This window comes from Antennarius striatus, chromosome 5 (assembly GCF_040054535.1).
Source record: "Antennarius striatus isolate MH-2024 chromosome 5, ASM4005453v1, whole genome shotgun sequence".
Lineage (NCBI taxonomy): Eukaryota > Metazoa > Chordata > Actinopteri > Lophiiformes > Antennariidae > Antennarius > Antennarius striatus.
The window spans coordinates 3,778,519-3,792,997 of record NC_090780.1 but is presented as its reverse complement, the minus strand read 5'-3'; the positions used below and the strand labels follow the sequence as shown (position 1 = coordinate 3,792,997).

At 38.3% G+C, this 14,479-nt stretch overlaps 1 protein-coding gene across 1 annotated transcript in view; it reads left to right on the top strand.

The window, feature by feature from the left end:
- Positions 1-14,056, top strand: part of tafa3a (TAFA chemokine like family member 3a) — a 95,865-nt gene extending 81,809 nt beyond the window's left edge. Inside the window, exons 3-5 of the mRNA XM_068315882.1 lie at positions 4,553-4,702; positions 5,383-5,507; positions 13,318-14,056. Coding sequence (XP_068171983.1) covers positions 4,553-4,702; positions 5,383-5,507; positions 13,318-13,329 — 287 coding nt within the window. The 3' untranslated portion in view covers positions 13,330-14,056. The remainder of the gene's footprint in view (positions 1-4,552; positions 4,703-5,382; positions 5,508-13,317) is intronic.
- The last annotated feature ends 423 nt before the right edge of the window (positions 14,057-14,479 follow it).

The window sequence follows — 14,479 nt, the reverse complement described above, 5'->3', positions numbered from 1 at the left end:
GTAGTGCTGGTTGGCTCAAGGGAAGAAGTAATGACAAAGATATAAAATCATATGTCAATGTGATAAAACTTGATGACATTTTAACGACGGACCAAACTAAAATATTCATGTGTCAACAATTCAGTGTCATTGCAGCATTCTGATTGGTGCTAAGAATAAATTATCTTTGATGAATTATTCAATCGTTAATCCAGGTACTTCTATTAGCTGATGTAACGCTGGAAAACAGACTGATAACCACTTAAACTCTTGATTTATTTTTAATGACAATGTGAACTTGATTCCTGAAACTTGGTTGTACAGTTGATGTTTCTAGAACGCGACAAAAACTTGTTTCTGTCTTTATTCTTCGTCCTGCGCTGTGCAGCATCTGCTTGCATATTGGTATTAATCAATCAGGGATCGATGAGTATGATTGTAGAACAGAGTGCTTCACTTTAGAGTGGTATCGATTGGCTGATGGGTTGGGCTATCTGCCAGTCCTCATTAGTGGTCTCTGTCCTTTCACCTTTCTGTGACTCTAATCTCTTGCTGATGTGCATGCCTGGTGATTTTAACGGATGACAGTTCTAAGTGCTGTAATAGAAATCTATTGATCACAGAAATTGTGAGCAGTAGCCCAAACACACAAACACAGAGAGCACATGAAGGGAACAGGTAACCTCTTTGCTGTGTGTGTGTGTGTGTGTGTGTGTGTGTGTGTGTTATGCTTCTTGTGAACAGAGGGACAGGGTGACCTGCCTCCCTGTTAGACAGAACATGTTACCATTGAGATCACAGGATCAGTGGTCCACCCCCAACCGTCTCAAGTGTCCTTGAGCAAAACCTCAAGGACACTTTGATTCACACTTCGATTCATCAACCTCAGAACCTTAAACATGATGTTAAAGGCTCTAGGTCATATTTTGGCTGTTCCAAAGACTGCCTTCAGGACAGGGTCCTCACAGAAACCGGAAGCTACCATTAAGGGGGTCCTTTTATGAACAACACATTTTTTAGGTCTCTACATATATATGGTCCTCCCTAATCCTCCCAACCCTTAGAATCTGGAAAACAAATGGCTCCTGTATCGACTGGCCAGAACTCTAAAAATGTTGGTTAATTTGTCACCCGTGGTGATGTAACGATATCAGTGATTGACGGCCTGGCTCAGAGCTACACACTGAAAGTTCCTCACAAGCTGTTGAAGTCAGCTAGCATTTGGCCAACTAGTTAGCTCTGCTTTGGCCCATGCATGTGTAGCCAGCCTATGTGTGTGTGTCTGCGTACATCAGCGTCGTAGCGAACATACACACACACACACACACATCACATACACATCACATACAACATGATTTTATATTATTTAGTGTCTTAAGACCATAATCTAAGTCAGCTTGTGTTTGGCTCATTGCCGCTTCGATCTGTGTTTATACAGGCTGTGTGCTCCCGTCCATGTTCACGTATTCTCAGCATCATAGCAAACATGCTCATATAGACACACACATACATGTTTTTATCTGATATACAGTTGCTTGTGAGTATAAGTAAGTGTTTTATTGATACATACTTTATTGATCCTCGAGCAGGGAATTGCTTTTCGTTATAGTTGTTCTTCTCCAGAAAAAAGCATAGAGAATGTTAGAATAAGGAGAATTTAAGAATGAAGAGCCAAAAATAAATCATAATAAACAGAGAATAAATAAGACAATAAAAATGTGGACACAGGTATGTATGGTTTTTAGTGTCCTAGTCTCCATTTGTCCTCCTCACTGACACATGAAAAATGAGAGTGAAAAACAAGAGAAAAATAAGAGATAAATAAATATTAACAAAGTTACTAAAACATTAAAAGCACTGGTGCTGGCACATATGTGCATGGTGGTGCACGCCTGTGTGCACATGGCACAATCGTACTACATCACCGGGGGCTACGGGGTAGCAGGCGGTGACAGAGGGTGCTCATCAACATTGGCCGGTCCAGACAAGCAGAGCATTTCGACACGGAGCTCATTTCATCAATTTTAAATAGCAGATATTAAGGAAAGCATATTTAGTTTGGAGCAATACACTTCTAATACAGTGTAGTCGGTTCAACCGTGTGAAATTAATTAAAAAGAGTATAATATGGAACCTTTAAGACTCTTCTATTTTGGGTGTCATAGCCACCAATGCTAATATTAAAGCTAAAGCCTTGAGAGCATTGGTCTACACTTTCAACATCTTTTTTCAGCTGTTCCTTAAAAATCTGTTTGTTTTGTTCCTTTTTTCTTATTTAATTTTACATATTTCTTTTACAAAATAAAAATGATAACCTTAATGCGCAAATGCATATCTGAACTAGTGTGTCTCTATTCCAACATACTAATTATATAAAATTTGGAGCTTGTTAAACACACTAATTTAAATTTGATCCCTTGTGGTTCATCGGTTTCTTCTTTTTTTGTTTTTGTTTTACTTGTGTGTAAAACAATATTTAAGCTTTAAGCCTCTTGTTTTTTTTCAATAGACTTCCATTGCCAGTTGCCTCACAGACCTCACACTCAGTATATACTAAAAACACAAGTCAGACTGTTCATATTTGTTTCTTCTCATATGGATCATTACCAGCTCGGGCTCACCACCACACCTGAGTGTGACCCCTCATGCAGTCCACACTGCATGATAGTTTCAGGTCTAGCCTCGGAGTCAGCGACCTTTGTCTGCAGCTCCAGTTTTAATCAGCAGCTCCCTCCACAGTGGGAGCCCCAAACAGTCGCTTCCTGCAATTTAATGAGTCGAGAGTCCCTAGCCAGACCAGGTCACAACTCAGACTGGAGCTTTATTTCCTCCTTTTTGGATGACAGGACAGATGTTGGACATACAGCAATACTGCATCTAATGTGCCAGTGGACAAGGTTGACCGTTTGAGTTTAGCATGTCCCTTGACATGTTTGACAGCTACATCAGAGGTAGTGTCGTAGCGCTGACAGAGAATTTTGAGCTTATTGTGCTGCAGTCTCTGTTATTTGTTTTACTGGCTGGTTGAAATTAGTGAGCTCTTTCTAGACAGCAGCACGTTATTTGTTTTCCTTTCTAATCGGATGATTTAAAATGATTGTCTTTGCTCGTTTCACCCTTTTGTGATTGCCTATCTTCCGTGCCCATCTATCACTTAAATAAAGTTTGAATATTCTATTCAAGCTATTCCAACTTTTGAGATTAACTCTGACCAGGGGGCGTGCTGGTGGCTTAAAGATAATCACATCAAGGGCATGGAGCCTGACCTGTTTTTGCATCGGTAATTCTCTGCTCCGTGAAAAGCACTCAATCGGCAATTGTTGCCTTGCCTTTTGTTGGAATGTAAATAGCAACTTATTGATTGGAGGCAAAATGTTTTTAATGTTGTAGATGAGCTTTTCGGATTGCCGGCTAATGGGAAGATGGAAACTCTCTGCAATCTATTTTCAAGTCAAGTTCTAAATAGAAAATCTTTACAGGTATAATTAAGGCTTATCTGAAAGGAATGTCGAAACTTTTCAAAATGCTTTTTTTTTTTTTTAACGCTCTCACTCAGCTAATCCCGATTGTTCCGTGTAAACACAAAAAAATGATCAAAATGACTTTTAATTAGAAAAGTAATGATTTGTATTCATGTTTATTCCAACTCAACGGCTGTTCATGTCCTTCAACGTAAATAAGCCATTTAGTGGCTTTACTCTAGTTGTTTTTTAACAGCATCAGCACTAATGCAACCACGTTTAATATAGAAATTCTTTTTTTGTCCTCCGGTGGAGGTGAAGGGTCAGTGTATTAAATATGTTGCTCAAGGATATGTGGGCAGGTGGGATTACTCTGGGTTTCAAAGCCAGGTTCCTCCACCTGGGAGATAACCTAGATTAGTTTGTTAGGACATTTAAAGCAAGACTGCACTGAGAAAGTACTTAGTTACTTACTTAGTATTCTTTATTTGGTATTATTAAGAAAGCAGAGACAGTTTTTAGCAGATGCCATTAAAAAGAGCAAAACCAATGACGTTGCTTTTCCTGTATTTGTGAGATTAGAACAGCAGGAGGACAGCTAATACAAACCTGGCACATGTCTGTTACGCTTCCCCATCAGACGCCCTGTTGAGAAAAGTTGTAAAGTTTCCAAGTTTCATAGAAAACTGTGGACACATTTTTAGATTTTTTCCACAAGCAACCAAGTCAATAACAAACAAACAAACAAACAAACAAACAAACAAACAAACAAACAAACAAACAAACAAGCACACAAAGGAAATGGGTGAAAACAGAATCATCAAGCAAATGAGTGACAAAGGAAGGAAAGTAAAGAAAAAGAGCAGTTGAATTTTTATTCTTGGCTTTACTATAACACAATGGTCAAAAAAAAAAAGTAAAAGGAAATATAATATATTTATATAATATAATATATTTACTACCAACTTAAAATGACCTGTCCGAGCAATATTTACTAGTATATGCCTCTAAAGTTCCATTTAAATTGGCTCTTGGTGAAAGGCACAACACAAGTGGAATCCTCTGCAGAGCCGTCAGGTCCGTTCTAACTAAGGAACGTTTGTCCTTTTCAGTTCACGTGAAAGCGGGAACCTGTGAGGTAATTGCTGCACACCGATGCTGCAACAAGAACAAGATCGAAGAGCGATCCCAGACTGTCAAATGCTCCTGCTTCCCCGGACAGGTGGCGGGGACGACGAGAGCGGCTCCATCATGTGTGGACGGTACGCCTGTTTTCTCATTATCAATTTTCTATTGATTTCTGACTGATTCCTGGTAAGGGGGAGAAACGCAAGAGGGGCAAAAACTGTCACACATGTCATGTACCCCTGGTTCTTATTTCGCTGATTATTTGCGGATTGGGAGACAGACAAAGAAAGTGGAGGTTTTCACGACCCTGCAGGTGTGTCCCAGAGGTTCTGTTCTTCAAAATCAAATCACTTCCCTGCTCATCATTTCACTGCTTCTGGAGCCTGCCTTACATCAAACTCTGCGCTCAGTGAAGAAGACAGAATTGCAAGGTCATTTCATATCATGTCAAAACGGGGCCTCAGTTACAGGTGAATCGATCCTTATCCCCCTCCTTCCACTGTGGTGACACCTGACACCAGCTTCCATCTATTTGACAGTTCCATGTTCATTTTGGGAAATGTCTCACCTGTAGGCCTCCTCAGAGCCACTTCTGACCTTACTTACATGCTTTTTTTTACTCCTCCCATATATAAACATTGGCAGTCCTCACTCAACATCTTGACATTAACTGAGCTGAGGGGTTTCTTCTGTCAGCTGCCAAAACACATTGGCTCATATGGTGAAAATGAAAGTGTCTTGTTTGTTGCTTAAATAAGAGCTGAGATATTTTATGCACCACCCTAACGATCACTGTTTTCCCTTTTCTTTACAGCATCCATAGTTGCACAGAAGTGGTGGTGCCAGATGCATCCTTGCATGGATGGAGAAGAGTGTAAGGTGCTGCCTGATCTCAAAGGATGGAGCTGCAGTACAGGAAACAAAGTTAAGACAACCAAGGTGGGTTTAATTTGCGGGAAGTTAGGTGAGTGTGTGAAGCAAGAGAAGAAATATCTGAAGGGAGCAGTGGTGAAAGTTTCTTTTATCAGTTCGGGGTGAGCAGAAGAAGCAGAAGGAGTAGGAGGCAGCAGGGGAGGAAGATGTGATTCTCAAGGGAGAGTCGCTGAAGTGTTTGTGGAAATGATCAGCTTACAACGGGAGGATAATGTGAGTTTAGCTCAGCTATATTTAGTTACATCTCCTGCTGTGGAACTCCATTACAGTTTGTGGTATTTTTATTTGGGTTTCTGAATTAGTGGCCAACTAGACAGAGAGATCCAGGACACTGCTTCTAAATTGAAATCAGGACATTCAGAATTTTTGTGATATTTTTACGTTTATATCAATTCCAACTTGCTTTGTTTGAAATTTGTTGTGTTCAATTTATATAATCAATCAATTTAGGTACTGTCTAGACAAAAAAGAAAAGACAGAGTAAAAGAAGTGTTTACCTCCAGGTAGATCATTTTGCAGTTGTGGATAGGGGCTCAACACAAGTGCACCGCGGGGCCACAGGAAAGACAAACAACCACTCACACACACACACACCTACAATTTGGAACTAACCAATTCACCTAAGCTCCTTGTTTTTGGAGGAAGTGGGAAAACCCAGACGGAACCCACACAGACATAAGGAGAACATGCAAACGTAGTACAGAATGTAGATGGAACCTGGAACGCTCTAGCTCTGAGGCGAAAGCGCTACTCACTACTCCACTGCTTTAACAATAATAATAATTATAATAATGAATGAATGATATAATGAATTAGACATACCCTATCAGACAAAAAGAGAAAACATTTTGTAATGGATGTAGAAACGATCACAGGACTGAAAGTTTACAGTCAGCGACTGAAGTGTGAAATGAAGCCACAAAGACGTCTAGCATCACACAACGTTGAAAATGGAAAATCAATGATCAGTTCTAACATAAATAGTGTAATTAGACCAGAGAAGCTTTGGCACAAACTTGTAAACAGTTAGTAACCGATTTGGCTCCATCTCATCCTCCTGGTATTAGAATTAAGAGTAAGAGATAGCAGGATGGGGTTGGCTCCTGCAACTGAAAAGACACAGCAGACATACGTACATGTGACTTTAAACGTGTAACCAAAACAAAAGCAACCAAAGCCAAGAAAGATTCAAACATAAAACAAACAAAAATCCCTGCGGGAGGTCAAATTGTTAAGTGGGATGTGCTGAGACAAGGCGGGAGGGCTCAAGCTGTAGCACTTCCAAAGATTAATAGAGGTTATCTGGACGCCGTGTTTTGGGTTTCAGGGTGTGGTAAACCTGAAGTGGATAGTAGGTGAGGAGGGGGACTCCATAGCCCACAGCCATCTATCAGTACCCAGTGTTTGACTCACCAAACGCCTGTAGTTGAGCTGCCTCTTCCATTATTCATGAATACAGGAGGCCTGGACGAAGTAGAGCCTTTTATTTTAGCCGGGTTAATAATTCATGCCCTCTCACACAGCCACGGGGAAGCAGAAACAGAGGCGCAGACAAGCAGGGGTCCAGGAGGCTAGTAGAACCCTTCAGAAACCTCAAATCTTTTTTTGATTTGGGAGTCAGCGGGGGTCGATCCATGCTCATGGCCACGCTGCCTCCCCCAGAGAGCTGTCAAAGGAGGGCCTGCGTACGCTTGAGGGCTCTGTGGCTGCTGCCCCGGACTGTTAACATTATTCTGAGGATTAAGTGCAGGATGCGGCAGAGGATTAAGCTCAGGTTTGTAAGCATTGTGTTGATGGCATGACAGCAGCTCTTTGGAAGTTACTTGTCAGTTCTATTGTGTTTAATATCACATGGAAAGCACTGGTCAGTTCAGCATATATTTTTATTTATTTAATAAAATGTTGAAAGGAAAGATTATGTAATGAATATATAATTTGGTTCTAATGCAGAGTGACAGATAACAAGTCTGTCTGGTCATTATCATAATCAGAATGAAAATAGTAAAATGACTCTTAAATTAAAAAAGAACAGCGGATTTTTGAGTTTATTACATTATGTGGCTTAAACAGATCAATGATGAGGTTACTCCCTAATCGTTAGTTAATAGTTTAGCTTCCATTTCTTTGAGTTAATGCTTGTATATTTGTATTTTTCATGGTCAAAATAGAGTCCTCCAGCAGCAATCCGGTCCAGGAAGGGATCAAATAAACTATATGTATGTGGAATTCTTAGAAAATATCACCTGCCTCAAAAATACATTTTGGCTGTACCTTGAGTTTTGTTTCAGTCCCACAGCTGCCACAAACTTTTCCAGAGGCAGTAAGAAGGTTGTTTTTAATGGAAAGGCTAGAAAAACCCTCTATTCTCCTATGGCTACACATCACCGAATAAAAAACCATAAACAATCTGTTAAAAAACAGATGAACATCACCTCGAACTAAACTAAAAGTAAAACTTTGCCCCAAAATCAGGCAACATTTTCTGTTTAGTTGATAAAAAAAAAATCTTTAAATAATTACCTATTTTTACTTAGTTTGAGTTGTCTTTTTGTTTTTTATCCATTCAGTAAATGCTTCCTTTTTCTCATTTTTTTGTTTCAATGATATCATAAAATCTAACTATGTGGCCATTATTAATAATTAAGATTGCTTTGAAACTGACTCAAGTCCAGGTTTAGAGTCTAAACAGGCATCGCATGGATCAAGGCACTGCTTGGTTGCAGACATACGACCTATAAAAAAATGACAGCATCACTTCACTTTATGATGAAACCACGGCAGTAACTCAGACGTCTTGACACCCCACAGGCCTCCACTGTGAAAACTTCAGTTCCCCTTTTTTTCTGCATGTCCAGGAGCAGCTAGTTTTATAGTCCTGCTGGTAATGTCAGGAATTATAACCCTGGCAGATCCTGCTTCTGAAAACCTATCAATCAGTGGTCAGGAGCCAAAAGAACTTGCCTTTCCAACTGGCAGGTGGTTGATGCTCAGTGATAAATTAAAATCCATGCATGTGGTTTAAACCAAGCTCCCAGATTCACTGGTTTCTAAGCTGTGACTGTGATGCTACTGCAAACCTGCAGGAGGACTCCACGTGTCAAGCCTAAACTGTGTTATTACTACATCACAGATTCCACCACAATGTCAATGATGCACACAGTATGTTTGAGAGATTTAGATGGATGAATATTATATATATATGTGTGTGTGTGTGTGTGTGTGTGTGTGTGTGTGTGTGTGTGTGTGTGTGTGTGTGTGTGTGTGTGTGTGTGTGTGTGTACCGGTATCTTCTTATTTAATAATAATATAATATAGATTATATGATATTTAATATTATATTATAATATATATACTGTATATAGTATATAAATATGCCTATACATAACTATATATTGTGTATAAAAGATGAAAGAGTGTTAAAATGGTCAAATAAGTGAAAAATAAAGTTCTAGTTTAGCCCTACGTGACTTGAAATGTGCATTTGTAGTTATCTTGTGCAGTGTATCTCAAACACAAACCTTCAAGCACTTTTGAAATCTAAATTTAGAAGAGTACAGTAGTTGCTTGTTATCATGCCTCAACACAGATGAAGAATGACAGAGGAAACTTAACTCCCTCGGCTCTTGCTTGGAACAAAATAATTGCATTCTGAACCTAAAGATGAGGTGGTGTGTCAGGTGGTCCATCACATGTCAGTGATGTCAGTGACTGACGTGTCTTCTGCAGCCAAACCTGCAGCCGCCCAGGAGCCAAACACCGTAATGCCTAATGCAGAGATTACAGTTTATGGATTCAATCCCCTTCAAAATTTTGATGTGTTTCTTTTTTTAACCAGAAAAAAAAAATTCAGTTAAAGACTGAAAAATGGCACAACAGATTGATGAATAGCTTAAGAAGGAGAGCTATTGATGAGTGAATTGCTTTTAAATCTCATTAACACATTGCTGGAGGCTGACACCAGAGCAACATACATTAAATAACAAACGTCGATCAGTCTTAAAGAAATATGATGACTATTATTAATAGTCAGCTTCTTATTCCCTCCTTTTATTTTGTACATGTATACATATATATGTATATATCAGTGATAATAACTATCAGTGTTATAATATTAGAAAACTATGCCTGTAAATACATTGTTTTTAATATTGTTCCACTGCAGCAAAAACATTGTGATCAGAGGCCTTCACTAAAGATTGAATGAATGTGTGTCTGCTGCTGCAACAGTAGCATCACCAGATTCTCCACATCCTCTCTCACACCCATAATTCCTGGGGATTGTCACATTGAGGTGAAAATTAAGTTGTGGCTCCCCACACGGTAAGTGCTGCATCTACAGCTGTGGTTTTAAGCCGCATAAAAATCTCAGTTCCACAAAGGAATAGAAGCATATTTTTCAGAAGATTGTGAGCAGTAAACCTCTTCTGCTATGTGTCATTGACGCAGATATTTTGACTGTCACCCACAATCATCATACGACGTGTGTCCCTTGGACGTGAGCTTTAAATACAGTACGTACGATAAAAATATAGTAATCAATGCTACCTTTTCCGCTATAGAATATTGGGGAAAATTCAATTCAACAAAAATATTCACAATTTTTCCATTTCTCCACTTTAATTTTGAACCCGGAAATCGCCATTATGTTTCTCGTCACGAGACTCACCTGCGTGATTAAGCACTATACAAATAATAAAGGTTGATTGTGCGATTGACTTATTGATTGATTATCACCATTCCTCCAAAAAAGATGCAAAAGTTGGAGGAAAAGCAAGTGACAATGAGTGCTTTCTTGAATAAAAAAACAATCAAAAGTTAATGAAGAAAAGAGACAGTTATTACTGACAGATATTAATGAAATGTGTGTGGAGAGGGCTCCGTCAGCTTGGTGCTGTGTCCACAGGGGAATATATGAATTAAAGGCAAAGAAAATTAGGTGAAAAGTGAAAAAAAAAACTAAAACTGTATTACGTCTTTCTTTATTTCTAAAACTGTTTTTTTAAATCACTACCAGGGTTTAACATTTTGATAAAACCAGTATATAATTTTCCTTTTTTTTTTCTTTTTACCTAAACAGTTATAAAATCAGTAAAATTAACATTTTAGTTTTTCATGTTGTACTCTTGGAAAATCTCAATCCTTGGGTATGCTTCTAACGTATATTCTGTTTTTACTTTTGCGATGCATAAATGTCATGTTGGGATGCACACATTTTTTATGAAGTGCATCCCAGGGATGCACTACTTTCTTGAGGTAAAATGAACTCTGCTACTGGTAATTCAAAAACAGTAATTCAATGCAGTAATGTTAAGACTCCTGCCAGACCATGTGTTGCTTCCCTCTCTATCCGTATTTGCGCGTATGACAGTGCAAGTCATAAACTTATTTGTGTTCTACTTTTAAAGGGTGAACCAACAAAAAACGGCTTTCACCTTACAGAGTATTTTTAGGCAATGCTTAAAGTGAGAGTCATACAAACTGCATCTTTCAGTCTGTCAGATTAATATTCATGAAAACGTCTGAGAATACTTTTGCCAGCAGTATGCCATCATGAATAATAATATTTCCCAGTTTCGATGGAAATCATCGAGCATGATGTACATTACATTACGTCTGGCTTCTGGAGGCTCCCCGTCACCACAGATGTTTGAATTCCAAACAGGCCAGCTGGGAATGTGCCCACCTTGCACCTGTCACACTTTTGACAGATTGGTTATTGCTGGGAGTGCTGCACCAAAACAGGAGTTTGTGTAAATGAGATTGCCTAAATTGGAGGTATATATATTCCTAAGTGATCATCAGCCAATCTGTATATTGATGAGACACAAGCGCATACTCATAGAGATTTATTTAATGTGAATGCAAACGTCAACAATACACCAACAATGACAAAATCAAATCTCCAGTATAACCATAACACACACTTTCACATCACTTTGCGCCACTTTGTAAAGTAATTCAATATTTTGATTATCTTGGAGAAAACAATAATATCTAATGTACTTAAATGAACCGACATGCTTATATTTGGATAAAATCGGTCGATTGTGGCCATGTGTGTACATTTTCTTTTGAAGATGATTTATATTTTATTGCATTTGTGTCCCCATACAAAATAATATCCTCAAGCAAAATCCATTCATTGATTTGATAAAAATAGAAGTAATTTATTTTGTTGTCAGTTATAAATAAACCCAGTTTTTCTGTTCAGGATTTTTACAGGAAACCGTTAAATATTTAAATCCTTGAATTCAATTATTTAGGTTTACAAGCTCAGTAACCATGTAATAAAGGGTCTATGAATGCACTCTCTGCATCCAGAGCTTTATCTGCTTTATTACCTGAAGCTCCTTCTTGAATCGCGATTGCGTAATATGCAAATGGTGTGTGTGCGATGAAGACACACCTCCTGTTAACTATTCACGTAATGTTATTTATTCTTTGCAAACTCAATTTTTTTTCATCCTTCCACATATGAATAAAATGAATGATAGGGCTGCAGTAATAATTATACATGCAACATGAAGCGTTTTGTTTTAATATCTGTGACAAAGAAAATATAACAGCATTATTTTTCATGCTTAAGGTGAATGAGCAAGAACATTTTGGGCACATTTTTTTGAGTTGAATATTTCACCGTGATTGCCAAGTCTAAAAACAGTCAGAACTTCAGCTGGATTTTATCTTCCACTCCAGACCTGATTCCTTTGCAAATGCATCAGAGGGCAAAATTCCTTGACTATTCAGCTGAACAAAGTGAGGAAAGGTCAGGAGATGAAGCTGAATTTGTATTTCTTACCTGGATCCAACAGAATGGTTGGTTAAATGACAGCTAACTACAGCCTGTGCACGATGGAAGTCACAGTCATCTTCAGTTGTATGCATTGTTTAGAGAGCTAAATTGCATTTGCATACTTTCCTGTCAGAATCGAAGCAAGTTACCCGAAATCTAAACATGTCAGATTAATTCTTAACACTGGAGAAAAATTATGGGGATCACCAACATCAGAAGGATTGTTTTGTAGCCTTTAGGAAGGATGATCCAGGCACCGATTTTGTTTTTTTAGACATTCTAGTCTGGGACAACGGTTAACTAACTAGCCAATATTACCATTCCCAGAGCCATAGCGTAGGTAAATTCCACAGCAGCTATTCCAACCATCCATCATCAGAATACATGTTCATTTTAACGTATCCATCTCATCGCATTTGGGTTCTTTGCGCTGGTTGTTGGGGGCAGCATGGTGGTGCCCCCAACAACCGGTGCACCGGCAGGTTGCTGGTGCACCGGTAACCTGTCCAGACCGTCTCCCTATTTCATGCTCGTGAATCTACTGGGATTAGCTCCAGCAAACCCCCCCAACCCACCAGAGTGGAGGAAGGGGTATGGAAAGTAAAAGAATGACTGAAAATGAAATGTTGGGAATTATTTTTTCCCTCATTCTTGGTTGATAAAAATAAAATATATTGGATTTTTTTTTCAACTTTAAAAATTAAAGTTAGTTACTTACATTTTTCCACCATTAACATATTTGGACGTTTATCTTTTTAATTTGTGTTTCCACTTTTGTTGAGATAAATATAATTCAACCACTACAAAGTGAGTTGGCTTCATCATTTTACTCCCATCCCAGTGTTTTCTGGCTTATTGCATGTCAGACAGGCATCATTGCTTTAGAAAGTGAAACTACTACTATTTATCATCATTAATGACTCCAATCCTTTAATTTTATTCCCAGCATCCATTCAAGTCACTGAAATGATTTACTACTGACTACTGTCTCTCTTTCTTCCCCATTTTTTTTATTTTTTATAGGTCACACGATAGTCAACGATTTCCAAAGGAATCACATTTGGAGCCGGACGTTCCTTTAACCAAGGACGTATGGATATCATATGTTATGAGGATTGGTGGAAAGCAAGGACAAAAATGAAGGATGTATTACTGACCTAATGGAAAGGAAAGGAGAGGGGAAGATCACAGAAGACTGCATCTCCAAAATAATATCGTGACTCTTCATTCAAGAAACAACAGTAGCCGTCTGTGAACTCTGCTGACCACCAAATCTCTCTTTGTATTATAGTTTTATTCCTATGGACTAGAAGACTCAACCATGATATTAATTATTGACTAAAAGACTGTGGATTACAACAGAAAAAAAAAAAAATCACCCCTGAAACAAATCCATGTGATGTGAAACTTCTGTGTTATTTTCTTGCCACAGAACTCTTGATGCATATCTATGTTGAAGATATAGTGAGATCAATAGCATTTTCATTCCTTTTAGCCTTACGCAGCAGATTTCTCTTCTGTTTCTCTTCTCTTGATTTGAACCCTCAAAGTGTTTCGCTTTTTTTTTTTAAGTTCGTATAATGTCCAGTCTTATTTTTAAAGACAAAAGACAACACCACAACAATAAAACTCAGAAAAGATGTACCTGTAATGATGTTTGACTACGAACCTCCTAGGATCAATGCAGATGAGTTCTGCCAAACTGTTTCAACGGTATCTATCATTTTCAAAGCCTGGTGTCTATTATTGATTAGAAATGTCAATATTATCTCAATAAATCTAAGTCAATGGAAATCACTGTTCAGGAAATCTGGATTTTTGCAGTCTTGTATTTTTGTGTTAGAAAAGAAAGGAAAACAAGAAGGAGCAGGTCACGTTAATATTTTCTTACATTTTATTTGAATAGGTGTGTGCACAGATATTCAGTATAGTGTACATGATGAATTTGAAAGGTAGAATTCAACAGATGAAAAACTAAAACAGAGGATAACTCTCACTTTAGATGCAGAGACACACATGCAGAAAAGCCATTTCTACTGTTGCCCAATGACAGGCTGATAATCATCTTGAGACTCAATACTGCTTGATTGAGTTCCAAAACTAAATGTCATTTATTTTGACCGTTATTGCTACATATTGGTACAAAGGATTTCTAGGTAGGTGTCATTTTTTACTGATCCTACAA